Source organism: Petromyzon marinus, chromosome 80 (genome assembly GCF_048934315.1).
Source record: "Petromyzon marinus isolate PM22_M1 ecotype Great Lakes invasive population chromosome 80, UKy_Petmar_22M1.pri1.0, whole genome shotgun sequence".
NCBI lineage: Eukaryota > Metazoa > Chordata > Hyperoartia > Petromyzontiformes > Petromyzontidae > Petromyzon > Petromyzon marinus.
Window position 1 is genome coordinate 5,792,193 of NC_133746.1, and position 27,846 is coordinate 5,820,038.

At 52.6% G+C, this 27,846-nt stretch overlaps 1 protein-coding gene across 4 annotated transcripts in view; it reads left to right on the plus strand.

Moving 5' to 3' along the window:
* Window positions 1-27,846, plus strand: part of LOC116958708 (transcription factor Sox-6-like) — a 68,018-nt gene that overhangs the window by 17,954 nt on the left and 22,218 nt on the right. For 3 of the 4 annotated variants that reach the window (XM_076057194.1, XM_076057191.1, XM_076057192.1), the window contains exons 4-9: window positions 2,322-2,421; window positions 4,166-4,233; window positions 9,951-10,241; window positions 23,939-24,188; window positions 26,309-26,394; window positions 27,559-27,679. In XM_076057194.1, the coding sequence (XP_075913309.1) occupies window positions 2,322-2,421; window positions 4,166-4,233; window positions 9,951-10,241; window positions 23,939-24,188; window positions 26,309-26,394; window positions 27,559-27,679 (916 nt within the window). The remainder of the gene's footprint in view (window positions 1-2,321; window positions 2,422-4,165; window positions 4,234-9,950; window positions 10,242-23,938; window positions 24,189-26,308; window positions 26,395-27,558; window positions 27,680-27,846) is intronic. The other variant, XM_076057193.1, reaches the window with a different exon arrangement.

Here is a 27,846-nt window from a genome sequence, read left to right on the forward strand (position 1 = left end):
GCATGCCACTAAGAGGTGGGGCCTTACCATCAGCCCCACCAAAACTAAGCACCTGCCAGGGTATTTTGTGCCGTCAAACACTCCACCCCCACAACTCCCAATCGGTGATGGGGCAGTTGTGGAGAGAGTGGAGAGTTTCCCATACCTGGGCAGTGTGCTTATGACCACCTTCGGTTTGATAGCAGAGGTCTCACTACGAATCAGTCGAGCGGCATTGCCTTTTCATCGGCTGCGTGACGCTGTGTGGAAGCTACCTGGTCTGTCGCTCCGCACGAAGCTTTAGGTCTTCTCGGCCACGGTCATTCCCTCCCTTCTCTACGCTTGCGAAACGTGGACCCCCCCCCCCACAAATGGTGCATCTTCGCCGGTTAGAAACATTTAGGCTGGCCTGCCTACGATCCATCCTGGGTTTAACCAGACTGGATTGTGTGAGGAGCTCACATATCCTTGAAATATCTGACAAAGTCCTGTTGGTCATCTCAGGCAGGCAAGGCTGCGATGGCTGGGTCATGTAGCCCGCATGCCCAGCCAACGCATGCCGAAACAGCTTTTGTTCGGCCGGATTGAGGGGACTAAGCGGGCGCGGCACGGGCTAGAGAAGAGATGGAGTGATGTGGTACAGGAGGATGTGGAGCTGAGTGGACTTGCCCATGACCGGTACCAGCGGTGTCAAGATCGGCCTCTGTGGAGGAGGCTCGTCGAGGACGCTACTGGGCAGTTAGAGGTAGTCGCCCTCCAACAACAACGGAGGGCGGAGGAGCGACGCTCACAACAACGAGCGGAGCGCCGGGTGGCTAAAGCACAGCAAGTTGGCACAGTAGGGGGCACAGGTGGTGCATCAGCCAGTCATCTCAGTCATCTCAGTCAGTCGACCCGTGGCACCTGGGTCTGCCCCGTGACCTCCTGCTAGCGGGCGTTCGACACTTCACGTGGCCTCAGGGTGCACATGGCCTGGCACAAGCGTCGTGGTGACGTCACCGCCACTTAGTGGCGAATGGCGGTTGTTGTTGTTACACAGTGTGTGTGTGTATGTGCGTGTGTGTGTGTTAGTGTGTGTGTGTTAGTGTGTATGGGGAGCGGTGGTGCAGCGGTTAGCGCTACGAACCCGGCGACCCGAGTTCGATTCTCGCTCACGGCCAACGCCGTTGGTGACGATTATCTGAAGCGGTCCTGGGCCTCCCCTAGGTCGGCTCAGCCTCAAATGAGTACCCTGGTGTAGCGGTGGCGTAGTGAGGGAGACAAAGGCGGCCGGGCGGGCGTGGTGCTGGCCACCCGCCCCCTCGTGTGTAGCCACGGTGCCGGTCGCCTTCAGAGGCGCCGCCGCTACTCGCTACTAACAGCACTTGCCCCAACAGTCTGCTCAGGCCATGCGGGGGATCTTTGTCTTGCTTTTGTACACGTGTGTACGTGCGTGTGTGTGTGCGTGTGTACCTGCGTGTGTACATGCGTGTGCGTGCGTGTGTGTGTACTTGCGTGTGTGTGTGTGTGTGCGTGCGTGTGTACGTGCGTGTGTACGTGCGTGTGTGTGTGTGCGTGCGTGTGTACGTGCGTGTACACGTGTGTGTACACGTGTGTGTACACGTGTGTGTGTGTACGTGTGTGTGTACGTGCGTATGTGTGTGTACGTGCGTGTGTACGTGCGTGTGTGTGTACGTGCGTGTGTGTACGTGTGTGTGTATGTGTGTACGTGCGTGTGTGTGTACGTGCGGGTGTGTGTGTACGTGTGTGTGTATGTGTGTACGTGCGTGTGCATGTGTGTGTAAATGCGTGTGTGTGTACGTGCGTGTGAGTGTGTGTACGTGCGTGTGTGTGTACGTGCGTGCGCATGTGTGTGTGTGTGTACGTGCGTGTGAACGTGTGTGTGTATGTGTGTGTGTCACTGTGTGTGTGTGTGTTGGGGAGCGGTAGTGTAGCTGTTAGCGCGCTGCACTACGAACCTGGCGACCCGGGTTCGATTCCCGCTCACGGCCAACACCAGTGACGATTATCTGAACCGGTCCCGGGCCTCCCCTAGGTCGTCTCAGCCTCAAATGATTACCTGGTGCGGTGTGTAAACATCGCCACTGGGGAGACAAAGGCGGTCGGGCGTGGTGCTGGCCACCCACCCCCTCGTGTGCCGTTCCGGCCTTCATAGGTGCTCGCTAACAGCACTTGCCCCTACAGTCTGTTAAGGCTATACGGGGGATCTTTGTCTTTGTACGTGTGTGTACGTGTGTTTACGTGTGTGCGTGTGTGTGTGTGCGTGTGTACGTGTGTGTGTACGTGTGTGTACGCGTGTTTTACGTGTGTACGTGTGTGTGTACGTGTGTGTGTGTGTGTAGCAGGTACAGGGTCACGTGACCCCGGTCATGATCCCCATCTTCCCGTCTGACCAGAGAGCGCTCATCCTGCCACCGCCACCCGGCATCTCCTACAAACCCGGTGAGCGGCACGCACGGCGCATAGCACGCACACACACACAGCACATAGCACACACACACACATAGCACACACACACACATAGCACACACACACACATAGCACACACACACACATAGCACACACACACATAGCACACACACACACACAGCACACACACACACAGCACGCACACACACACAGCACACACACACACATAGCACACACACACACATAGCACACACATAGCACACACACACACATAGCACACACACACACATAGCACACACACACATAGCACACACACACACATAGCACACACATAGCACACACACACACACAGCACACACACACACAGCACGCACACACACACACACAGCACACACACACATAGCACACACACACACATAGCACACTCACACACATAGCACACACAGCACGCACAGCACACACACACACACATAGCACACTCACACACATAGCACACACAGCACACACACATGGCACGCACAGCACGCATAGCACACACAAACACACGGCACGCACAGCACGCATAGCACACACACACACATAGCACACACACACACACGGCACGCACAGCACACACACAGCACACAGCACACACACACACAGCACACACACACAGCACACACAGCACGCATAGCACACACACACACGGCACGCACAGCACACACACAGCACACACACACACACACAGCACACACAGCACGCATAGCACACACACACACACACGGCACGCACAGCACACACACACACATCACACACACACATAGCACACACACACACACACGGCACGCATAGCACACACACACGCAGCACACACAGCACGCACAGCACGCATAGCACGCATAGCACGCACACACACACGACACGCACAGCACGTCTGCTCATAAGGCATGCATAGCACACGCATAGCATACTCGCACAGCATGCGTGCGTAGAGCGTGCTGTACGTGTCATGTGTTTCTGCTATGCATCTGCTATGCGTGTGCTATGCGTGTGCTATGCGTGCTGTATGAGTGCTGTATGAGTATGATATGCGTGTGCTTTGCATGCGTATAAGTCTTCTATGCATGTGCTATGCATGTGCAATGCGTGCCGTGTGTTTATGCTAAGCGTGTGCTAAGCGTGTGCAGGAGAGCCATACCCCATGCACCTGTGTGTACGTGCTAAGCGTGTGCTAAGCGTGTGCTGTGCGTGTGCAGGAGAGCCGTACCCCATGCACCTGTGTGTATGTGCTAAGCGTGTGCTAAGCGTGTGCTGTGCGTGTGCAGGAGAGCCGTACCCCATGCACCTGTGTGTATGTGCTAAGCGTGTGCTAAGCGTGTTCTCTGCGTGTGTAGGAGAGCCGTACCCCATGCACCTGTGTGTATGTGCTAAGCGTGTGCTAAGCGTGTGCTAAGCGTGTGTGTGCTGTGTGTGTGCAGGAGAGCCGTACCCCATGCACCTGTGTGTATGTGCTAAGCGTGTGCTAAGCGTGTGCTAAGCGTGTGCAGGAGAGCCGTACCCCATGCACCTGTGTGTATGTGCTAAGCGTGTGCTAAGCGTGTGCTGTGCGTGTGCAGGGGAGCCGTACCCCATGCACCTGTGTGTATGTGCTAAGCGTGTGCTAAGCGTGTGCTAAGCGTGTTCTCTGCGTGTGTAGGAGAGCCGTACCCCATGCACCTGTGTGTATGTGCTAAGCGTGTGCTAAGCGTGTGCTAAGCGTGTGCTAAGCGTGTGCTAAGCGTGTTCTCTGCGTGTGCAGGGGAGCCGTACCCCATGCACCTGATCCCCACCACGTTGGCGGCCGCCGCCTCCCCTCTGCAGCTGCAGGTGACGCCCCCTGCGCTAGGGCCCTCGCCCGGAACGTCTGCCCTCGTCTGTTCTGTGCTCTCACGCGCGCTCACTCACAAAGACTCACAGACGCACAGACAAAGATCCCCCGTGTAGCCTCTAGCAGGGCTGTAGGGGCAAGTGCTGTTAGTAGCGAGTAGCAGCACCTACACACAGACAAAGCTCCCCCGTGTAGCCTCTAGCAGGCTGTAGGGGCAAGTGCTGTTAGTAGCGAGTAGCAGCACCTACACACAGACAAAGATCCCCCGTGTAGCTTCTAGCAGGCTGTAGGGGCAAGTGCTGTTAGTAGCGAGTAGCAGCAACGCTTATACACAGACAAAGATCCCCCGTGTAGCCTCTGACAGACTGTAGGGGCAAGTGCTGTTAGTAGCGAGTAGCAGCAGCGCTTATACACAGACAAAGATCCCCCGTGTAGCCTCTAGCAGGGCTGTTGGGGCAAGTGCTGTTAGTAGCGAGTAGCAGTAGCACCTACACACAGACAAAGCTCCCCCGTGTAGCCTCTAGAAGACTGTTGGGGCAAGTGCTGTTAGTAGCGAGTAGCAGTAGCACCTACACACAGACAAAGCTCCCCCGTGTAGCCTCTAGCAGGGCTGTAGGGGCAAGTGCTGTTAGGAGCGAGTAGCAGCAGCACCTATACACAGACAAAGATCCCCCATGTAGCCTTAGCAGGCTGTAGGGGCAAGTGCTGTTAGTAGCGTGTAGCAGCAGCACCTACACACAGACAAAGATCCCCCGTGTAGCCTCTAGCAGACTGTAGGGGCAAGTGCTGTTAGTAGCGAGTAGCAGCAGCACCTACATACAGACAAAGATTCCCCGTGTAGCCTCTAGCAAGGCTGTAGGGGCAAGTGCTGTTAGTAGTGAGTAGCAGCACCTACACACAGACAAAGCTCCCCCGTGTAGCCTCTAGCAGGCTGTAGGGGCAAGTGCTGTTAGTACCGTGTAGCAGCAGCACCTACACACAGACAAAGATCCCCCGTGTAGCCTTAGCAGACTGTTGGGGCAAGTGCTGTTAGTAGCGAGTAGCAGCAGCACCTACATACAGACAAAGATCCCCCGTGTAGCCTCTAGCAGGGCTGTAGGGGCAAGTGCTGTTAGTAGCGAGTAGCAGTAGCACCTACATACAGACAAAGATCCCCCGTGTAGCCTCTAGCAGGGCTGTAGGGGCAAGTGCTGTTAGTAGCGAGTAGCAGCAGCACCTACACACAGACAAAGATCCCCCGTGTAGCCTCTAACACAGGGGTCGGGAACCTTTTTGACTAAGAGAGCCATGAAAGCAAAAAATTTGGAAATTTATTTCAGTGAGAGCCATATAATATATTTTAAAAGTGAATTCAACTAAATGTCAGTATAATAAGCCTCTGAATTTATTCTTTTAAATAATGTTGTTATAACACTCACCATTAATGCGACTTCTGGTGCTGCATGGATTTGCTGATGTCTTTGTAGTCGGGTTGGTACTTTGTAGTCAGGTTGGTACTTGGTGAGGTTAAGCTTCATGCAAGCGTTGAGGCTTTCATCCGTTAAACGTGATCGTAGGTTGGACTTGATGTTTTTAAGATGTGAGAATGACTGCTCACATGCATACGTAGATCCAAACATGGTCAATACAGCAATACTCACACGCTGCAGTGTGTGGTATGTGACAGGAAGCGCGTTCCAAGTTTTGAGAATCAGCTGGTCTTCGGGTTGGAGTTTTTTCATTTCTGTCCACATGTGCTTGCTCGCCAACTCCGCTTTCTGTCGTGTGATTCTTTCCAAATCTTCATTCAGTGACTTGAACTTATTCACCCACATGTCTGAGGCCTTCAGGTCAGCCACTTCTGCTTCAAAATCTCTGACGGAGACACCAGGGATGTAATTCAGGTCGGCTGTGTTCAGTGAACACTCGTTTGGATGGGTGATGAACTTAAAAAGACGAGTGTGCTCACGAAATTCTCCAAAGCGTGCTTTGAAGGACTGTAGGAGACTGGATGTGCAGCCAGCTAGCTGGTGGAGATCAAGGTTTTGAATGGGCTCACTTGCTGTGCATGCATCTTTAAATTGGCTCAGTTTTTCAAAATGTAGTAAACGACCTGTTTCAAGATCCGTGATGAAAAGCTCCAGCTTGTTTTCAAAAGCAAATACAGCCTGTTGAAGGGATAACACTGTATTTCCAATGCCTTGCATTTTCACGTTGAGCTGGTTCAGATGTTCAGTCAGATCTACGAGATAGTAAAACTTGAGGAGCCACTCGGTGTCGGCTAGCTCAGGATGCCCGACGCCTTTCATTTCAAGGAAAGTCCGGATTTCGTTCAGGCAAGCCGCAAAACGGCTAAGCACCTTCCCTCTTGACAACCAACGCACATTGCTGTGCAAAAGCAGACCAGGATAGTTATTTACAACTTCATCCAGCAGTGTTTTAAACTGGCGATCATTTAAGGTTCGGGCAACAATAAAGTTGATCACACGAATGACCAGCGACATCACTTCGCCAAACTGCCTGTCACACACATCTGAGCACAAAGTGCCTCCTGGTGTATAATGCAATGGAAACTTAGGATGGGTCTATTTTCATGTTCACGGAGAAGCGCCACAAATCCTTTGTTTTTCCCCACCATACACGGAGCACCATCAGTACACACTGAGAGAAGTTTATCCATAGGTAGACTTTTTTCTTGAGCAAACTCCATGAAAGACTTGAATAAATCCTCACCTCTTGTGGACCCTTTTAATGGCAGAACAGCAAGACTTTCTTCGCGCAGTGTGTCACCAACAGCATATCTTGCAATCACGCTGAACTGCGACAAATGGCTCACGTCTGTTGACTCATCCAAAGCCAGAGAAAAGAACGGCGCTGCATTTATGTCCTTCACTTGCGTTTCCTCCACTTTGTTTGCCATCACGATGGTACGATCATGAACAGTTCTTGCCGACAGAGGCATGTCTTGTATCCGTTTGATTATCTTGTCTTTGTTCGGAAGATCATCAAAAAGTTCATTGGCTACATCCAGCATGAACGTTTTAGCATACTCGCCATCTGTGAATGGTTTTCCGTTCCTCACTATTGCTAAAGAACCAGCAAAGCTAGCCGAATTATAGTCACCTTGCCGGGTCCATACGCGGAGTTGCTGCTGGCTAGCTTGCACCCTGCTCAGAAGCTCTTGGCACGCTTTCTTTCTGCCGTCTCCCGCAGGGTATTTTGATGCAAAGGTAGCGTGGCGCGTGTCGAAGTGCCGCTTTACATTCGACCGTTTCAACGATGTAATTTTGTCATTGCAAATTAGACACACCGCAGAACCCGCTCTCTCCACAAAGGCGAATTCTTCGGTCCATTCGTCCTGAAATGTACGATACTCGTCGTCTTTTTTTCTTTTCGCCATCTTCTTCGTCGAAGGGTTAGCTTTGAGCTAATGACCGAGCAGACGCAGTCTCAGACTGATTCAAAAGGGGGCGTTTACCTGTTTTACCCAGCAACGGCAAACGTAGGCCAGTATCATCCAATTAAAATAATGGACAATTGCTCCTGCAGCCCTGAACAGGACATGCGCAGTGAAAAATCGATGGATGGATTAAAACAAGTGAGAATATTTTGTTTTATCTGCGAGCCATATGCAATCATCAAAAGAGCCACATCTGGCTCGCGAGCCATAGGTTCCCGACCCCTGCTCTAACAGGCTGTAGGGGCAAGTGCTGTTAGTAGCGAGTAGCAGCACCTACACACAGACAAAGCTCCCCCGTGTAGCCTTAGCAGACTGTAGGGGTCAAGTGCTGTTAGCGAGCACCTACAGTGAGAGAAAAAAAGTATTTGATCCCCTGCTGATTTTGTACGTTTGCCCCACTGACAAAGAAATGATCAGTCTATAATTTTAACGGTAGGTTCATTTGAACAGTGAGAGACAGAATAATAAGAACAACAACAAATCCAGAAAAACGCATGTCAAAAATGTTATAAATTGATTTGCATTTTAATGAGGGAAATAAGTATTTGACCCCCCTCTCAATCAAAAAAATTTCTGGCTCCCAGGTGTCTTTTATACAGGTAACGAGCTGAGATTAGGAATAGGTTTTACCCTTTTAACTGGCACAAAAACTGACATCTTTATTCAAGGCATCATGTCTGCAATAACCACAACACAAGCAGTCAAAATGCAAACAAAAAAGACAACTCTGATAATAATATTGGCACTGTCCTTGAATTTGATTGGTCCACACCCGAGACGGCTTTTCTTAGAGCCCTTTAGTCTCCATTGGTGTTGGACCAGAAGACGCCAAAAGGCGTACAACTCAAAAACAGCGCACCATCAGAGTATTAAGGTTTCGGGGCGAGCATTTACATTATGAGACCTCCTTTGCCAGTAACAAGATATAGGAATAGGTTCTGGTCCAACACCAGTGGAGACTAAAGGGCTTCTTAGAAAAGCCGTCTCGGGTGTGGACCAATCAAATTCAAGGACAGTGCCAATTATTATTATCAGAGTTGTCTCATTTTGTTGTTGGCATTTTGACTGCTCGTGTTGTGGTTATTGCGAACACGATTTCTTGAATAAAGGTGTCAGTTTTTGTGCCAGTTAAAAGGGTAAAAACCTATTCCTAAGGCTGCTGCTGCTGCTGCTGCACACCACTAACAGCGCTCGCCCCGACATTCTGTTCAAGGCTACTCGGGGCGGGGGATCTTTGTCTTTTAGCAGGTGGGGAGTAGGGCCCACTTTCTCAGCCGTGCGTGGCAGCACTTTGTCAGAAGCGCCGAGGGAGGCCATCGAGGATGGCCGCAGCTCAACGACGTGGCTGGAGCACGGCGGCAAAAATAATTTCTCCGAAACGCGCGGTGACGTTCATTCTAAACGTGGTGGGGGGGGGGGAAGCCGGAGGGCTCGGAGCGAGAGACACAAACTTCAAATATACAGCAGCAGCAGCAGGCGTCAGGGTCGGGGTCAGGATCGAACCCACGACCTCCTGCGTACCAGGCGAGGTAGTCAACATCTAGCCACACACACAAAAATACAGCAGCAGCAGGTGTGAGGGTCAGGATGGAACCCACGACCTCCTGCGTACCGGGCGAGGTAGTCAACATCTCGTAGCCACACACACAAATACACAGCAGGTGTGAGGGTCGGGATCGAACCCACGACCTCCTGCGTACCGGGCGAGGTAGTCAACATCTCGTAGCCACACACACAAATACACAGCAGGTGTGAGGGTCGGGATCGAACCCACGACCTCCCGCGTACTGGGCGAGGTAGTCAACATCTCGTAGCCACACACACAAATACACAGCAGGTGTGAGGGTCGGGATCGAACCCACGACCTCCCGCGTACTGGGCGAGGTAGTCAACATCTCCTAGCCACACACACAAATATACAGCAGGTGTGAGGGTCAGGATTGAACCCACGACCTCCCGCGTACCGGGCGAGGTAGTCAACATCTCCTAGCCACACACAAAAATATACAGCAGGCGTCAGGGTCGGGATGGAACCCACGACCTCCCGCGTACCGGGCGAGGTAGTCAACATCTCCTGACCACACACACAAATATACAGCAGGTGTGAGGGGCGGGATCGAACCCACGACCTTCTGCGTACCGGGCGAGGTAGTCAACATCTCGTAGCCACACACACAAATATACAGCAGGCGTCAGGGTCGGGATGGAACCCACGACCTCCCGCGTACCGGGCGAGGTAGTCAACATCTCCCCCCGCTGTCTTTGTGTTGCTCGTAGCAGCTGTACGCCACCCAGCTCACGGCCTTCCAGTCTCCCCCCACCTCCGTGGTGAGCTGCTCCTCCTCCTCCTCGTCGTCCTCCTCGTCCTCGTCTTCAGCGGCGGCGGCGGCGGCGTTGCACGGCGTCTCCGGGCAGCTCAACATCCCGGTCAGCACGGCCAGCAGCAGCAGCAGCAGCAGCACGGCGAACGGCGGCGTAGCGGCCGTGGTGGGGGCCTCATCGCACCAAACGGCAGGAGCCAGGCTCCAGATGTCGGTGACCTCGATCAACGCCTCCCCTAAACCCAAGGTGATTGCCGTAGCGTCAGCCCAGAGATATTTACCGGTCTCCCCGAGTCTCACTCTGATCCCAGAGATATTTACCGGTCTCCCTGAGTCTCACTCTGATCCCAGAGATATTTACCGGTCTCCCTGAGTCTCATTCTGATCCCAGAGATATTTACCGGTCTCCCTGAGTCTCATTCTGATCCCAGAGATATTTACCGGTCTCCCTGAGTCTCACTCTGATCCCAGAGATATTTACCGGTCTCCCTGAGTCTTACTCTGATCCCAGAGATATTTACCGGTCTCCCTGAGTCTCACTCTGATCCCAGAGATATTTACCGGTCTCCCTGAGTCTCACTCTGATCCCAGAGATATTTACCGGTCTCCCTGAGTCTCACTCTGAACCCAGAGATATTTACCGGTCTCCCTGAGTCTCACTCTGATCCCAGAGATATTTACCGGTCTCCCTGAGTCTCACTCTGATCCCAGAGATATTTACCGGTCTCCCTGAGTCTCACTCTGATCCCAGAGATATTTACCGGTCTCCCTGAGTCTCACTCTGATCCCAGAGATATTTACCGGTCTCCCTGAGTCTCACTCTGATCCCAGAGATATTTTTTCCGGTCTCCCTGAGTCTCTGATCCCAGAGATATTTACCGGTCTCCCTGAGTCTCACTCTGAGACAGAGATATTTACCGGTCTCCCTGAGCCTCACTCTGATCCCAGAGATATTTACCGGTCTCCCTGAGTCTCACTCTGATCCCAGAGATATTTACCGGTCTCCCTGAGTCTCACTCTGATCCCAGAGATATTTACCGGTCTCCCTGAGTCTCACTCTGATCCCAGAGATATTTACCGGTCTCCCTGAGTCTCATTCTGATCCCAGAGATATTTACCGGTCTCCCTGAGTCTCACTCTGATCCCAGAGATATTTACCGGTCTCCCTGAGTCTCACTCTGATCCCAGAGATATTTACCGGTCTCCCTGAGTCTCACTCTGAACCCAGAGATATTTACCGGTCTCCCTGAGTCTCACTCTGATCCCAGAGATATTTACCGGTCTGCCTGAGTCTCATCTCTGACCCCAGAGATATTTACCGATCTCCCTGAGCCTCACTCTGATCCCAGAGATATTTACCGGTCTCCCTGAGTCTCACTCTGATCCCAGAGATATTTACCGGTCTCCCTGAGTCTCACTCTGATCCCAGAGATATTTACCGGTCTCCCTGAGTCTCACTCTGATCCCAGAGATATTTACCGGTCTCCCTGAGTCTCACTCTGATCCCAGAGATATTTACCGGTCTCCCTGAGTCTCACTCTGATCCCAGAGATATTTACCGGTCTCCCTGAGTCTCACTCTGATCCCAGAGATATTTACCGGTCTCCCTGAGTCTCACTCTGATCCCAGAGATATTTACCGGTCTCCCTGAGTCTCACTCTGATCCCAGAGATATTTACCGGTCTCCCTGAGTCTCATTCTGATCCCAGAGATATTTACCGGTCTCCCTGAGTCTCACTCTGATCCCAGAGATATTTACCGGTCTCCCTGAGTCTCACTCTGATCCCAGAGATATTTACCGGTCTCCCTGAGTCTCACTCTGATCCCAGAGATATTTACCGGTCTCCCTGAGTCTCACTCTGATCCCAGAGATATTTACCGGTCTCCCTGAGTCTCACTCTGATCCCAGAGATATTTACCGGTCTCCCTGAGTCTCACTCTGATCCCAGAGATATTTTTTCCGGTCTCCCTGAGTCTCTGATCCCAGAGATATTTACCGGTCTCCCTGAGTCTCACTCTGAGACAGAGATATTTACCGGTCTCCCTGAGCCTCACTCTGATCCCAGAGATATTTACCAGTCTCCCTGAGTCTCACTCTGATCCCAGAGATATTTACCGGTCTCCCTGAGTCTCACTCTGATCCCAGAGATATTTACCGGTCTCCCTGAGTCTCACTCTGATCCCAGAGATATTTACCGGTCTCCCTGAGTCTCATTCTGATCCCAGAGATATTTACCGGTCTCCCTGAGTCTCACTCTGATCCCAGAGATATTTACCGGTCTCCCTGAGTCTCACTCTGATCCCAGAGATATTTACCGGTCTCCCTGAGTCTCACTCTGATCCCAGAGATATTTACCGGTCTCCCTGAGTCTCATCTCTGACCCCAGAGATATTTACCGATCTCCCTGAGCCTCACTCTGATCCCAGAGATATTTACCGGTCTCCCTGAGTCTCACTCTGATCCCAGAGATATTTACCGGTCTCCCTGAGTCTCACTCTGATCCCAGAGATATTTACCGGTCTCCCTGAGTCTCACTCTGATCCCAGAGATATTTACCGGTCTCCCTGAGTCTCACTCTGATCCCAGAGATATTTACCGGTCTCCCTGAGTCTCACTCTGATCCCAGAGATATTTACCGGTCTCCCTGAGTCTCACTCTGAGACAGAGATATTTACCGGTCTCCCTGAGTCTCACTCTGATCCCAGAGATATTTACCGGTCTCCCTGAGTCTCACTCTGATCCCAAAGATATTTACCGGTCTCCCTGAGTCTCATTCTGATCCCAGAGATATTTACCGGTCTCCCTGAGTCTCACTCTGAACCCAGAGATATTTACCGGTCTCCCTGAGTCTCACTCTGATCCCAGAGATATTTACCGGTCTCCCTGAGTCTCACTCTGATCCCAGAGATATTTACCGGTCTCCCTGAGTCTCACTCTGATCCCAGAGATATTTTTTCCGGTCTCCCTGAGTCTCTGATCCCAGAGATATTTACCGGTCTCCCTGAGTCTCACTCTGAGACAGAGATATTTACCGGTCTCCCTGAGCCTCACTCTGATCCCAGAGATATTTACCGGTCTCCCTGAGTCTCACTCTGATCCCAGAGATATTTACCGGTCTCCCTGAGTCTCACTCTGATCCCAGAGATATTTACCGGTCTCCCTGAGTCTCACTCTGATCCCAGAGATATTTACCGGTCTCCCTGAGTCTCATTCTGATCCCAGAGATATTTACCGGTCTCCCTGAGTCTCACTCTGATCCCAGAGATATTTACCGGTCTCCCTGAGTCTCACTCTGATCCCAGAGATATTTACCGGTCTCCCTGAGTCTCACTCTGAACCCAGAGATATTTACCGGTCTCCCTGAGTCTCACTCTGATCCCAGAGATATTTACCAGTCTCCCTGAGTCTCATCTCTGACCCCAGAGATATTTACCGATCTCCCTGAGCCTCACTCTGATCCCAGAGATATTTACCGGTCTCCCTGAGTCTCACTCTGATCCCAGAGATATTTACCGGTCTCCCTGAGTCTCACTCTGATCCCAGAGATATTTACCGGTCTCCCTGAGTCTCACTCTGATCCCAGAGATATTTACCGGTCTCCCTGAGTCTCACTCTGATCCCAGAGATATTTACCGGTCTCCCTGAGTCTCACTCTGATCCCAGAGATATTTACCGGTCTCCCTGAGTCTCACTCTGATCCCAGAGATATTTACCGGTCTCCCTGAGTCTCACTCTGATCCCAGAGATATTTACCGGTCTCCCTGAGTCTCACTCTGATCCCAGAGATATTTACCGGTCTCCCTGAGTCTCATTCTGATCCCAGAGATATTTACCGGTCTCCCTGAGTCTCACTCTGATCCCAGAGATATTTACCGGTCTCCCTGAGTCTCACTCTGATCCCAGAGATATTTACCGGTCTCCCTGAGTCTCACTCTGATCCCAGAGATATTTACCGGTCTCCCTGAGTCTCACTCTGATCCCAGAGATATTTACCGGTCTCCCTGAGTCTCACTCTGATCCCAGAGATATTTACCGGTCTCCCTGAGTCTCACTCTGATCCCAGAGATATTTTTTCCGGTCTCCCTGAGTCTCTGATCCCAGAGATATTTACCGGTCTCCCTGAGTCTCACTCTGAGACAGAGATATTTACCGGTCTCCCTGAGCCTCACTCTGATCCCAGAGATATTTACCAGTCTCCCTGAGTCTCACTCTGATCCCAGAGATATTTACCGGTCTCCCTGAGTCTCACTCTGATCCCAGAGATATTTACCGGTCTCCCTGAGTCTCACTCTGATCCCAGAGATATTTACCGGTCTCCCTGAGTCTCATTCTGATCCCAGAGATATTTACCGGTCTCCCTGAGTCTCACTCTGATCCCAGAGATATTTACCGGTCTCCCTGAGTCTCACTCTGATCCCAGAGATATTTACCGGTCTCCCTGAGTCTCACTCTGATCCCAGAGATATTTACCGGTCTCCCTGAGTCTCACTCTGATCCCAGAGATATTTACCGGTCTCCCTGAGTCTCATCTCTGACCCCAGAGATATTTACCGATCTCCCTGAGCCTCACTCTGATCCCAGAGATATTTACCGGTCTCCCTGAGTCTCACTCTGATCCCAGAGATATTTTTACCGGTCTCCCTGAGTCTCACTCTGATCCCAGAGATATTTACCGGTCTCCCTGAGTCTCACTCTGATCCCAGAGATATTTACCGGTCTCCCTGAGTCTCACTCTGATCCCAGAGATATTTACCGGTCTCCCTGAGTCTCACTCTGATCCCAGAGATATTTACCGGTCTCCCTGAGTCTCACTCTGAGACAGAGATATTTACCGGTCTCCCTGAGTCTCACTCTGATCCCAGAGATATTTACCGGTCTCCCTGAGTCTCACTCTGATCCCAAAGATATTTACCGGTCTCCCTGAGTCTCATTCTGATCCCAGAGATATTTACCGGTCTCCCTGAGTCTCACTCTGATCCCAGAGATATTTACCGGTCTCCCTGAGTCTCACTCTGATCCCAGAGATATTTACCGGTCTCCCTGAGTCTCACTCTGATCCCAGAGATATTTACCGGTCTCCCTGAGTCTCACTCTGAGACAGAGATATTTACCGGTCTCCCTGAGTCTCACTCTGATCCCAGAGATATTTACCGGTCTCCCTGAGTCTCACTCTGAGACAGAGATATTTACCGGTCTCCCCGAGTCTCACTCTGATCCCAGAGATATTTACCGGTCTCCCCGAGTCTCACTCTGATCCCAGAGATATTTACCGGTCTCCCTGTGTCTCAACTCTGAGACAGAGATATTTACCGGTCTCCCCGAGTCTCACTCTGATCCCAGAAATATTTACCGGTCTCCCTGAGTCTCACTCTGATCCCAGAGATATTTACCGGTCTCCCTGAGTCTCACTCTGATCCCAGAGATATTTACCAGTCTCCCTGAGTCTCACTCTGAGACAGAGATATTTACCGGTCTCCCTGAGTCTCTGATCCCAGAGATATTTACCGGTCTCCCTGAGTCTCATCTCTGAGACAGAGATATTTACCGGTCTCCCTGAGTCTCTGATCCCAGAGATATTTTCCGGTCTCCCTGAGTCTCTCTGATCCCAGAGATATTTTCCGGTCTCCCTGAGTCTCACTCTGATCCCAGAGATATTTACCGGTCTCCCTGAGTCTCACTCTGATCCCAGAGATATTTACCGGTCTCCCTGAGTCTCACTCTGATCCCAGAGATATTTACCGGTCTCCCTGAGTCTCACTCTGACCCCAGAGATATTTGCCGGTCTCCCTGAGTCTCACTCTGATCCCAGAGATATTTACCGGTCTCCCTGAGTCTCACTCTGAGACAGAGATATTTACCGGTCTCCCTGAGTCTCACTCTGATCCCAGAGATATTTACCGGTCTCCCTAAGTGTCACTCTGAGACAGTTATTTACCGGTCTCCCTGAGTCTCACTCTGAGGCAGAGATATTTACCGGTCTCCCCGAGTCTCACTATGAGACAGAGATATTTACCGGTCTCCCTGAGTCTCTGATCCCAGAGATATTTACCGGTCTCCCTGAGTCTCACTCTGATCCCAGAGATATTTACCGGTCTCCCTGAGTCTCATCTCTGATCCCAGAGATATTTACCGGTCTCCCTGAGTCTCACTCTGATCCCAGAGATATTTACCGGTCTCCCTGAGTCTCACTCTGAGACAGAGATATTTACCGGTCTCCCCGAGTCTCACTCTGATCCCAGAGATATTTACCGGTCTCCCTGTGTCTCAACTCTGAGACAGAGATATTTACCGGTCTCCCCGAGTCTCACTCTGATCCCAGAAATATTTACCAGTCTCCCTGAGTCTCACTCTGATCCCAGAGATATTTACCGGTCTCCCTGAGTCTCACTCTGATCCCAGAGATATTTACCGGTCTCCCTGAGTCTCACTCTGAGACAGAGATATTTACCGGTCTCCCTGAGTCTCTGATCCCAGAGATATTTACCGGTCTCCCTGAGTCTCACTCTGAGACAGAGATATTTACCGGTCTCCCTGAGTCTCTGATCCCAGAGATATTTACCGGTCTCCCTGAGTCTCATCTCTGAGACAGAGATATTTACCGGTCTCCCTGAGTCTCTGATCCCAGAGATATTTTCCGGTCTCCCTGAGTCTCTGATCCCAGAGATATTTACCGGTCTCCCTGAGTCTCATCTCTGAGACAGAGATATTTACCGGTCTCCCTGAGTCTCTGATCCCAGAGATATTTTCCGGTCTCCCTGAGTCTCACTCTGATCCCAGAGATATTTTCCGGTCTCCCTGAGTCTCACTCTGATCCCAGAGATATTTACCGGTCTCCCTGAGTCTCACTCTGATCCCAGAGATATTTACCGGTCTCCCTGAGTCTCACTCTGATCCCAGAGATATTTACCGGTCTCCCTGAGTCTCACTCTGATCCCAGAGATATTTACCGGTCTCCCTGCGTCTCACTCTGAGACAGAGATATTTACCGGTCTCCCTGAGTCTCACTCTGATCCCAGAGATATTTACCGGTCTCCCTAAGTGTCACTCTGAGACAGAGTTATTTACCGGTCTCCCTGAGTCTCACTCTGAGGCAGAGATATTTACCGGTCTCCCCGAGTCTCACTATGAGACAGAGATATTTACCGGTCTCCCCGAGTCTCTGATCCCAGAGATATTTACCGGTCTCCCTGAGTCTCACTCTGATCCCAGAGATATTTACCGGTCTCCCTGAGTCTCATCTCTGATCCCAGAGATATTTACCGGTCTCCCTGAGTCTCACTCTGATCCCAGAGATATTTACCGGTCTCCCTGAGTCTCACTCTGAGACAGAGATATTTACCGGTCTCCCCGAGTCTCACTCTGATCCCAGAGATATTTACCGGTCTCCCTGTGTCTCAACTCTGAGACAGAGATATTTACCGGTCTCCCCGAGTCTCACTCTGATCCCAGAAATATTTACCAGTCTCCCTGAGTCTCACTCTGATCCCAGAGATATTTACCGGTCTCCCTGAGTCTCACTCTGATCCCAGAGATATTTACCGGTCTCGCTGAGTCTCACTCTGAGACAGAGATATTTACCGGTCTCCCTGAGTCTCTGATCCCAGAGATATTTACCGGTCTCCCTGAGTCTCATCTCTGAGACAGAGATATTTACCGGTCTCCCTGAGTCTCTGATCCCAGAGATATTTTCCGGTCTCCCTGAGTCTCACTCTGAGACAGAGATATTTACCGGTCTCCCTGAGTCTCACTCTGAGGCAGAGATATTTACCGGTCTCCCCGAGTCTCACTATGAGACAGAGATATTTACCGGTCTCCCCGAGTCTCTGATCCCAGAGATATTTACGGGTCTCCCTGAGTCTCACTCTGATCCCAGAGATATTTACCGGTCTCCCTGAGTCTCATCTCTGATCCCAGAGATATTTACCGGTCTCCCTGAGTCTCACTCTGATCCCAGAGATATTTACCGGTCTCCCTGAGTCTCACTCTGAGACAGAGATATTTACCGGTCTCCCCGAGTCTCACTCTGATCCCAGAGATATTTACCGGTCTCCCTGTGTCTCAACTCTGAGACAGAGATATTTACCGGTCTCCCCGAGTCTCACTCTGATCCCAGAAATATTTACCAGTCTCCCTGAGTCTCACTCTGATCCCAGAGATATTTACCGGTCTCCCTGAGTCTCACTCTGATCCCAGAGATATTTACCGGTCTCCCTGAGTCTCACTCTGAGACAGAGATATTTACCGGTCTCCCTGAGTCTCTGATCCCAGAGATATTTACCGGTCTCCCTGAGTCTCATCTCTGAGACAGAGATATTTACCGGTCTCCCTGAGTCTCTGATCCCAGAGATATTTTCCGGTCTCCCTGAGTCTCACTCTGATCCCAGAGATATTTTCCGGTCTCCCTGAGTCTCACTCTGATCCCAGAGATATTTACCGGTCTCCCTGAGTCTCACTCTGATCCCAGAGATATTTACCGGTCTCCCTGAGTCTCACTCTGATCCCAGAGATATTTACCGGTCTCCCTGAGTCTCACTCTGACCCCAGAGATATTTACCGGTCTCCCTGAGTCTCACTCTGAGACAGAGATATTTACCGGTCTCCCTGAGTCTCACTCTGAGACAGAGATATTTACCGGTCTCCCTGAGTCTCACTCTGATCCCAGAGATATTTACCGGTCTCCCTAAGTGTCACTCTGAGGCAGAGATATTTACCGGTCTCCCCGAGTCTCACTATGAGACAGAGATATTTACCGGTCTCCCTGAGTCTCTGATCCCAGAGATATTTACCGGTCTCCCTGAGTCTCACTTTGATCCCAGAGATATTTACCGGTCTCCCTGAGTCTCATCTCTGATCCCAGAGATATTTACCGGTCTCCCTGAGTCTCACTCTGATCCCAGAGATATTTACCGGTCTCCCTGAGTCTCACTCTGAGACAGAGATATTTACCGGTCTCCCCGAGTCTCACTCTGATCCCAGAGATATTTACCGGTCTCCCTGTGTCTCAACTCTGAGACAGAGATATTTACCGGTCTCCCCGAGTCTCACTCTCATGCCAGAAATATTTACCAGTCTCCCTGAGTCTCACTCTGATCCCAGAGATATTTACCGGTCTCCCTGAGTCTCACTCTGATCCCAGAGATATTTACCGGTCTCGCTGAGTCTCACTCTGAGACAGAGATATTTACCGGTCTCCCTGAGTCTCTGATCCCAGAGATATTTACCGGTCTCCCTGAGTCTCATCTCTGAGACAGAGATATTTACCGGTCTCCCTGAGTCTCTGATCCCAGAGATATTTTCCGGTCTCCCTGAGTCTCACTCTGAGACAGAGATATTTACCGGTCTCCCTGAGTCTCACTCTGAGACAGAGATATTTACCGGTCTCCCTGAGTCTCACTCTGATCCCAGAGATATTTACTGGTCTCCCTAAGTGTCACTCTGAGACAGAGTTATTTACCGGTCTCCCTGAGTCTCACTCTGAGGCAGAGATATTTACCGGTCTCCCCGAGTCTCACTATGAGACAGAGATATTTACCGGTCTCCCCGAGTCTCTGATCCCAGAGATATTTACGGGTCTCCCTGAGTCTCACTCTGATCCCAGAGATATTTACCGGTCTCCCTGAGTCTCATCTCTGATCCCAGAGATATTTACCGGTCTCCCTGAGTCTCACTCTGATCCCAGAGATATTTACCGGTCTCCCTGAGTCTCACTCTGAGACAGAGATATTTACCGGTCTCCCCGAGTCTCACTCTGATCCCAGAGATATTTACCGGTCTCCCTGTGTCTCAACTCTGAGACAGAGATATTTACCGGTCTCCCCGAGTCTCACTCTGATCCCAGAAATATTTACCAGTCTCCCTGAGTCTCACTCTGATCCCAGAGATATTTACCGGTCTCCCTGAGTCTCACTCTGATCCCAGAGATATTTACCGGTCTCCCTGAGTCTCACTCTGAGACAGAGATATTTACCGGTCTCCCTGAGTCTCTGATCCCAGAGATATTTACCGGTCTCCCTGAGTCTCATCTCTGAGACAGAGATATTTACCGGTCTCCCTGAGTCTCTGATCCCAGAGATATTTTCCGGTCTCCCTGAGTCTCACTCTGATCCCAGAGATATTTTCCGGTCTCCCTGAGTCTCACTCTGATCCCAGAGATATTTACCGGTCTCCCTGAGTCTCACTCTGATCCCAGAGATATTTACCGGTCTCCCTGAGTCTCACTCTGATCCCAGAGATATTTACCGGTCTCCCCGAGTCTCACTCTGACCCCAGAGATATTTACCGGTCTCCCTGAGTCTCACTCTGAGACAGAGATATTTACCGGTCTCCCTGAGTCTCACTCTGAGACAGAGATATTTACCGGTCTCCCTGAGTCTCACTCTGATCCCAGAGATATTTACCGGTCTCCCTAAGTGTCACTCTGAGGCAGAGATATTTACCGGTCTCCCCGAGTCTCACTATGAGACAGAGATATTTACCGGTCTCCCTGAGTCTCTGATCCCAGAGATATTTACCGGTCTCCCTGAGTCTCACTCTGATCCCAGAGATATTTACCGGTCTCCCTGAGTCTCATCTCTGACCCCAGAGATATTTACCGGTCTCCCTGAGTCTCACTCTGATCCCAGAGATATTTACCGGTCTCCCTGAGTCTCACTCTGATCCCAGAGATATTTACCGGTCTCCCTGTGTCTCATCTCTGACCCCAGAGATATTTACCGGTCTCCCTGAGTCTCACTTTGATCCCAGAGATATTTACCGGTCTCCCTGAGTCTCACTCTGATCCCAGAGATATTTACCGGTCTCCCTGAGTCTCACTCTGACCCCAGAGATATTTACCGGTCTTCCTGAGTCTCGTCTCTGAGACAGAGATATTTACCGGTCTCCGTGAGTCTCACTCTGACCCCAGACATATTTACCGGTCTTCCTGAGTCTCGTCTCTGAGACAGAGATATTTACCGGTCTCCGTGAGTCTCACTCTGAGACAGAGATATTTACCGGTCTCCCCGAGTCTCATCTCTGAGACAGAGATATTTACCGGTCTCCCTGAGTCTCACTCTGATCCCAGAGATATTTACCGGTCTCCCTGAGTCTCTGATTCCAGAGATATTTACCGGTCTCCCTGAGTCTCACTCTGAGACAGAGATATTTACCGGTCTCCCTGAGTCTCTGATCCTAGAGATATTTACCGGTCTCCCTGAGTCTCACTCTGAGACAGAGATATTTCCCGGTCTCCCTGAGTCTCACTCTGAGACAGAGATATTTACCAGTCTCCCTGAGTCTCTGATCCCAGAGATATTTACCGGTCTCCCTGAGTCTCACTCTGAGACAGAGATATTTACCGGTCTCCCTGAGTCTCTGATCCCAGAGATATTTACCGGTCTCCCTGAGTCTCACTCTGATCCCAGAGATATTTACCGGTCTCCCTGAGTCTCTGATCCCAGAGATATTTACCGGTCTCCCTGAGTCTCACTCTGAGACAGAGATATTTACCGGTCTCCCTGAGTCTCTGATCCTAGAGATATTTACCGGTCTCCCTGAGTCTCTGATCCCAGAGATATTTACCGGTCTCCCTGAGTCTCACTCTGACCCCAGAGATATTTACCAGTCTCCCTGAGTCTCATCTCTGATCACAGAGATATTTACCGGTCTCCCTGTGTCTCACTCTGAGACAGAGATATTTACCGGTCTCCCTGAGTCTCTGATCCCAGAGATATTTACCGGTCTCCCTGAGTCTCACTCTGAGACAGAGATATACTGGACTTGATGTAAATTCCCCGTTTCTCCGCTGCATCTCACCGTGTCTGCCCTGTGTCTCCCCGTGTCTCCCCCCCGTGTCTCCCCGTGTCTCCCCCCCTTGTCTCCTCCCCTTGTCTCCCCGTGTCTCCCCGTGTCTCCCCGTGTCTCACCGTGTCTCCCCGTGTATCCCCGTGTCTCCCCTTGTCTCCCCTTGTCTCCCCCCCTTGTCTCCCCTTGTCTCCCCCCCTTGTCTCCCCGTGTCTCCCCGTGTCTCCCCTTGTCTCCCCTTGTCTCCCCCCCTTGTCTCCCCTTGCCTCCCCCCCGTGTCTCCCCGTGTCTCCCCGTGTCTCCCCCCCTTGTCTCCCCGTGTCTCCCCGTGTCTCCCTGTGTCTCCCCTTGTCTCCCCCCCGTGTCTCCCCGTGTCTCCCCCCCGTGTCTCCCCGTGTCTCCCCCCCGTGTCTCCCCCCCGTGTCTCCCCCCCATGTCTCCCCCCCGTGTCTCCCCCCCGTGTCTCCCCTTGTCTCCCCGTGTCTCCCCGTGTCTCCCCCCCGTGTCTCCCCCCCGTGTCTCCCCCCCGTGTCTCCCCGTGTCTCCCCTTGTCTCCCCGTGTCTCCCCGTGTCTCCCCGTGTCTCCCCCCCGTGTCTCCCCTTGTCTCCCCGTGTCTCCCCCCCGTGTCTCCCCGTGTCTCCCCGTGTCTCACCGTGTCTCACTGTGTCTCCCCGTGTCTCCCCCCCGTGTCTCCCCCAGTGTCTCCCCCCCGTGTCTCCCCCCCTTATCTCCCCGTGTCTCCCCCCCGTGTCTCCCCCCCGTGTCTCCCCCCCGTGTCTCCCCCCCGTGTCTCCCCCCCGTGTCTCCCCCCGTGTCTCCCCCCCGTGTCTCCCCCCCTTATCTCCCCGTGTCTCCCCCCCGTGTCTCCCCCCCGTGTCTCCCCCCCGTGTCTCCCCCCCGTGTCTCCCCCCCCGTGTCTCCCCCCCGTGTCTCCCCCCCGTGTCTCCCCCCGTGTCTCCCCCCCGTGTCTCCCCCCCTTATCTCCCCGTGTCTCCCCCCCGTGTCTCCCCGTGTCTCCCCCCCTTGTCTCCTCCCCTTGTCTCCCCGTGTCTCCCCGTGTCTCACCGTGTCTCCCCGTGTATCCCCGTGTCTCCCCTTGTCTCCCCTTGTCTCCCCCCCTTGTCTTCCCTTGTCTCCCCCCCTTGTCTCCCCGTGTCTCCCCGTGTCTCCCCTTGTCTCCCCTTGTCTCCCCCCCTTGTCTCCCCTTGCCTCCCCCCCGTGTCTCCCCGTGTCTCCCCGTGTCTCCCCCCCTTGTCTCCCCGTGTCTCCCCGTGTCTCCCTGTGTCTCCCCTTGTCTCCCCCCCGTGTCTCCCCGTGTCTCCCCCCCGTGTCTCCCCGTGTCTCCCCCCCGTGTCTCCCCCCCGTGTCTCCCCCCCATGTCTCCCCCCCGTGTCTCCCCCCCGTGTCTCCCCTTGTCTCCCCGTGTCTCCCCGTGTCTCCCCCCCGTGTCTCCCCCCCGTGTCTCCCCCCCGTGTCTCCTTGTCTCCCCGTGTCTCCCCGTGTCTCCCCGTGTCTCCCCCCCGTGTCTCCCCGTGTCTCACCGTGTCTCACTGTGTCTCCCCGTGTCTCCCCCCCGTGTCTCCCCCCCGTGTCTCCCCGTGTCTCACCGTGTCTCACTGTGTCTCCCCGTGTCTCCCCCCCGTGTCTCCCCCCGTGTCTCCCCCCCGTGTCTCCCCCCCGTGTCTCCCCCCCGTGTCTCCCCCCGTGTCTCCCCCCCGTGTCTCCCCCCCGTGTCTCCCCCCCGTGTCTCCCCCCCATGTCTCCCCCCCGTGTCTCCCCCCCGTGTCTCCCCTTGTCTCCCCGTGTCTCCCCGTGTCTCCCCCCCGTGTCTCCCCCCCGTGTCTCCCCCCCGTGTCTCCTTGTCTCCCCGTGTCTCCCCGTGTCTCCCCGTGTCTCCCCCCCGTGTCTCCCCGTGTCTCACCGTGTCTCACTGTGTCTCCCCGTGTCTCCCCCCCGTGTCTCCCCCCGTGTCTCCCCCCCGTGTCTCCCCCCCTTATCTCCCCGTGTCTCCCCGTGTCTCCCCCCCGTGTCTCCCCCCGTGTCTCCCCCCCGTGTCTCCCCCCCTTATCTCCCCGTGTCTCCCCCCCGTGTCTCCCCCCCGTGTCTCCCCGTGTCTCCCCCCCGTGTCTCCCCCCCGTGTCTCCCCCCCGTGTCTCCACAGCCGGAGTCGTCCCAGCCGCTGAATCTGTGTTCACGCCCCAAGCCCTACCCGGACGGCCCCTCCCCCCACGGCCCCTCCCCCCGAGCCCCCCACCCCCCCACCTCCTCCTCCCTGGGGGGCCGGGGACCCCCCAGGCAAGGGGTGGGGGCCGTGGGGGGAGGGGCCGTGGGGGGAGGGGCCGTGGGGGGAGGGGCCGGGTTCCCGCTGCACCCCCACAAGAGAGTTGGAGGGGCGGGCAACAACCTCCCTGGTGAGGGGGGGAGGGGCCGACGGTGGGGAGCGGTGGTGGTGGTGTTGTGGTGTGGTGGTGTTGTGGTGTTGTGGTGGTGGTGTTGTGGTTGTGGTGGTGGTGGTGGTGTGGTGTTGTGGTGTGGTGGTGTTGTGGTGTTGTGGTGTTGTGGTGGTGGTGTTGTGGTTGTGGTGGTGGTGGTGGTGTGGTGTTGTGGTGTGGTGGTGTGGTGGTGTTCTGGTGTTGTGGTGTTGTGGTGTGGTGGTGTTGTGGTTGTGGTGGTGGTGGTGTGGTGGTGTTGTGGTGGTGGTGTTGTTGTGGTTGTGGTTGTAGTGGTGTTGTGGTGGTTGTATTGGTGTTGTGGTGGTTGTATTGGTGTTGTGGTGGTTGTAGTGGTGTCGTGGTGGTGTTGTGGTGGTTGTTGTGGTGGTTGTAGTGGTGTTGTGGTGGTTGTAGTGGTGTTGTGGTGGTGTTGTGGTGGTTGTAGTGGTGTTGTTGTGGTTGTAGTGGTGTTGTGGTGGTTCTGGTGGTTGTAGTGTTCTGGTGGTTGTAGTGGTGTTGTGGTTGTGGTGGTTGTGGTCGTAGCCGTGTGGTGGTTGTGGTGGTTGTGTAGCCGTGTTGTAGTGGTTGTGGTGGTGGTTGTGTAGCCGTGTTGTGGTGGTTGTTGTGGTTGTGTAGCCGTGTGGTGGTGGTTGTAGTGGTTGTAGTGGGCGCTACTGGGCAGTTGGAGGCAGTCGCCCTCCAACAACAACGGAGGGCTGAGGAGCGATGCTCACAACAACGAGCGGAGCGCCGGGTGGCTAAAGCACAGCAGGTTGGCACAGTAGGGGGCACAGGTGGTGCATCAGCCAGTCATCTCAGTCAGTCGACCCGTGGCACCTGGGTCTGCCCCGTGACCTCCTGCCAGCGGGCGTTCGACACTTCACGTGACAGCCTCAAAGTGCACCTAGCCTGGCACAAGTGTCGTGGTGACGTCACCGCCACAGTGGAGAATGGCGGAGATTGGTGGTGGTGGTTGTGTTTGATGTTGTATTGGTTGTGGTAGTGGTGTAGATGTGCTGGTGTTGTGGTGGTGTTAGTGATGGTGGTGGTTGCCGTGGTTGTTGTTCTAGTGGTTGTTTTTGTGGTGGTGGTTGTTGGTGATTTTGGATGCGCTGTAGTGATGGTTGTGCTTGTTGTTGTGATTGTTGTTGTGGTGGTTGTTGGGGTTGTGAGTGTTGTGGTGGTGGTTGTTGGGGTTGTTGTGGTTGTTGGGGTTGTGGTGGTTGTTGTGGTGGTTGTTGGGGTTGTGATTGTTGTGGTGGTGGTTGTTAAGGTTATGGTTGTTGTGGTGGTGGTTTTTGGGGTTGTGATTGTTGTGGTGGTGGTTGTTGGGGTTGTGGTGTTTGTTGGGGTTGTGGTGATTGTTGTGGTGATGGTTGTTATTGTTGTGGTGGTTGTTATTGTTGTGATTGTTGTTGTGGTGGTTGTTGTGGTGGTTGTTGGGGTTGTAGTGGTTGTTGGGGTTGTGATTGTTGTGGTGGTTGTGGTTGTTGGAGTTATAGTTGTTGTGGTGGTGGTTTTTGGGGTTGTGATTGTTGTGGTGATGGTTGTTGTTGTGGTTGTTATGGTTGTGATTGTTATGGTTGTGATTGTTGTTGTAGTGGTTGTTGAGGTTGTGATTGCTGTGGTGGTGGTTGTTAAGGTTATGGTGTTTGTTGGGGTTGTGGTGATGGTTGTTATTGTTATGGTGGTTGTTATGGTTGTGATTGTTGTTGTGGTGGTGGTTGTTGTGGTGATGGTTGTTATTGTTGTGGTGGTTGTTCTGGTTGTGGTTGTTGTTTTGGTTGTTGGGGTTGTGGTGGTCGTTGTGGTGATGGTTGTTATTGTTGTGGTGGTTGTTGTTATGGTTGTGATTGTTGTTTTCGTGGTTGTTGTGATTGTTGTTGTGTTGTGGTGGTTGTTATTGTTGTGGTGGTTGTTATGGTTGTGGTTGTTGTTGTTGTGGTGGTTGTTGTGGTTGTTGTGGTTGTTGTGGTGGTTGTTGGGATTGTGGTGGTCGTTGTGGTGATGGTTGTTATTGTTGTGGTGATTGTTGTTATGGTTGTGATTGTTGTTTTCGTGGTTGTTGTGATTGATTGTTGTTGTGGTGGTTGTTGTAGACACGTTGTTGCTAGGAGACGGTGACGTTGTGGCCGCTGTGATTGCGGAGGCGAAACGCGGCAGAGAGCGGAGCCAGAGACCCATGGTGAGACAACAACAACAACCACTACAACAACAACCACAACAACCACTACAACAACAACCACAACAACCACTACAACAACAACTACCACAACAACCACTACAACAACAACTACCACAACAACTACCACTACCACTACAACAACTACCACAACAACAACCACTACCACAACAACCACAACAACCACTACAACAACCACTACAACAACAACAACCACTACAACAACAACTTCCACTACAACAACAATAACTTCCACTACAATAACTACAACAACCACTACAACAACAACTACCACAACAACCACTACAACAACAATAACTGCACTACAATAACTACAACAACAACCACCACTACCACTACAATCACAACAACAACCACAACAACAACCACAACAACAACTACCACAACAAACACAACAACCACTACAACGACTACCACTACCACAACAACCACAACAACCACTACAACCACCACTACCACTACAATCACAACAACCACAATAACAACTACCACAACAACCACCACTACCACAACAACCACAACAACCACTACAACCACTACAACCACCACTACAATCACAACAACAACCACAACTACCACAACAACAACCACTACCACAACAACCACAACAACAACAACTACCACAACAACAACAACCACAACAACTACCACACCAACCACCACTACCACAACAACCACAACATCCATAACTACCACAACTACAACAATCACGACAACAACCACAACAACCACCACAACCACCACTATCGCCACTACCACAACAACAACCCCCACTACCACAACAACCACAACAATAACATCCACAACGACAACAACCACAACCACCACCACAACCACCACCACAACTACAACAACCACGACAAAAACCACCACCACAACCACCACCACAACAACCACCACAACAACCACCACCACCACAACAACCACAACCACCACCACAACAACCACCACCACAACAACCACCACCACAACCACCACCACAACCACCACCACAACAACCACAACTACCACCACAACCACCACAACCACCACAACAACCACCACAACAACCACAACCACCACCACAACAACCACCATAACAAACACCACAACCACCACAACCACCACAACCACCACCACCACATCTCTCGCCCTCTTGCCGTTCAGGAGAGGGGGCTACCGGCCCCTCCGCCCGGCCCCCACCACTTCTCCCCGGGGCTGCCCCCTCCCTCCACTGCAATGGATGATGGGAAATCGCCGCACCAGCCAATGATGGAGGAGAGTGAGAGTAAGGCTCCCACAATGCAGTGCGGTCTCGATACACGTGTAACATGGCGTGGTGAGTCTGTGTGTCTCTGTGTGGTGAGTCTGTGTCTCTCTGTGTGGTGAGTCTGTGGGTCTCTGTGTGGTGAGTCTGTGTGTCTCTGTGTGGTGAGTCTGTGTGGTGAGTCTGTG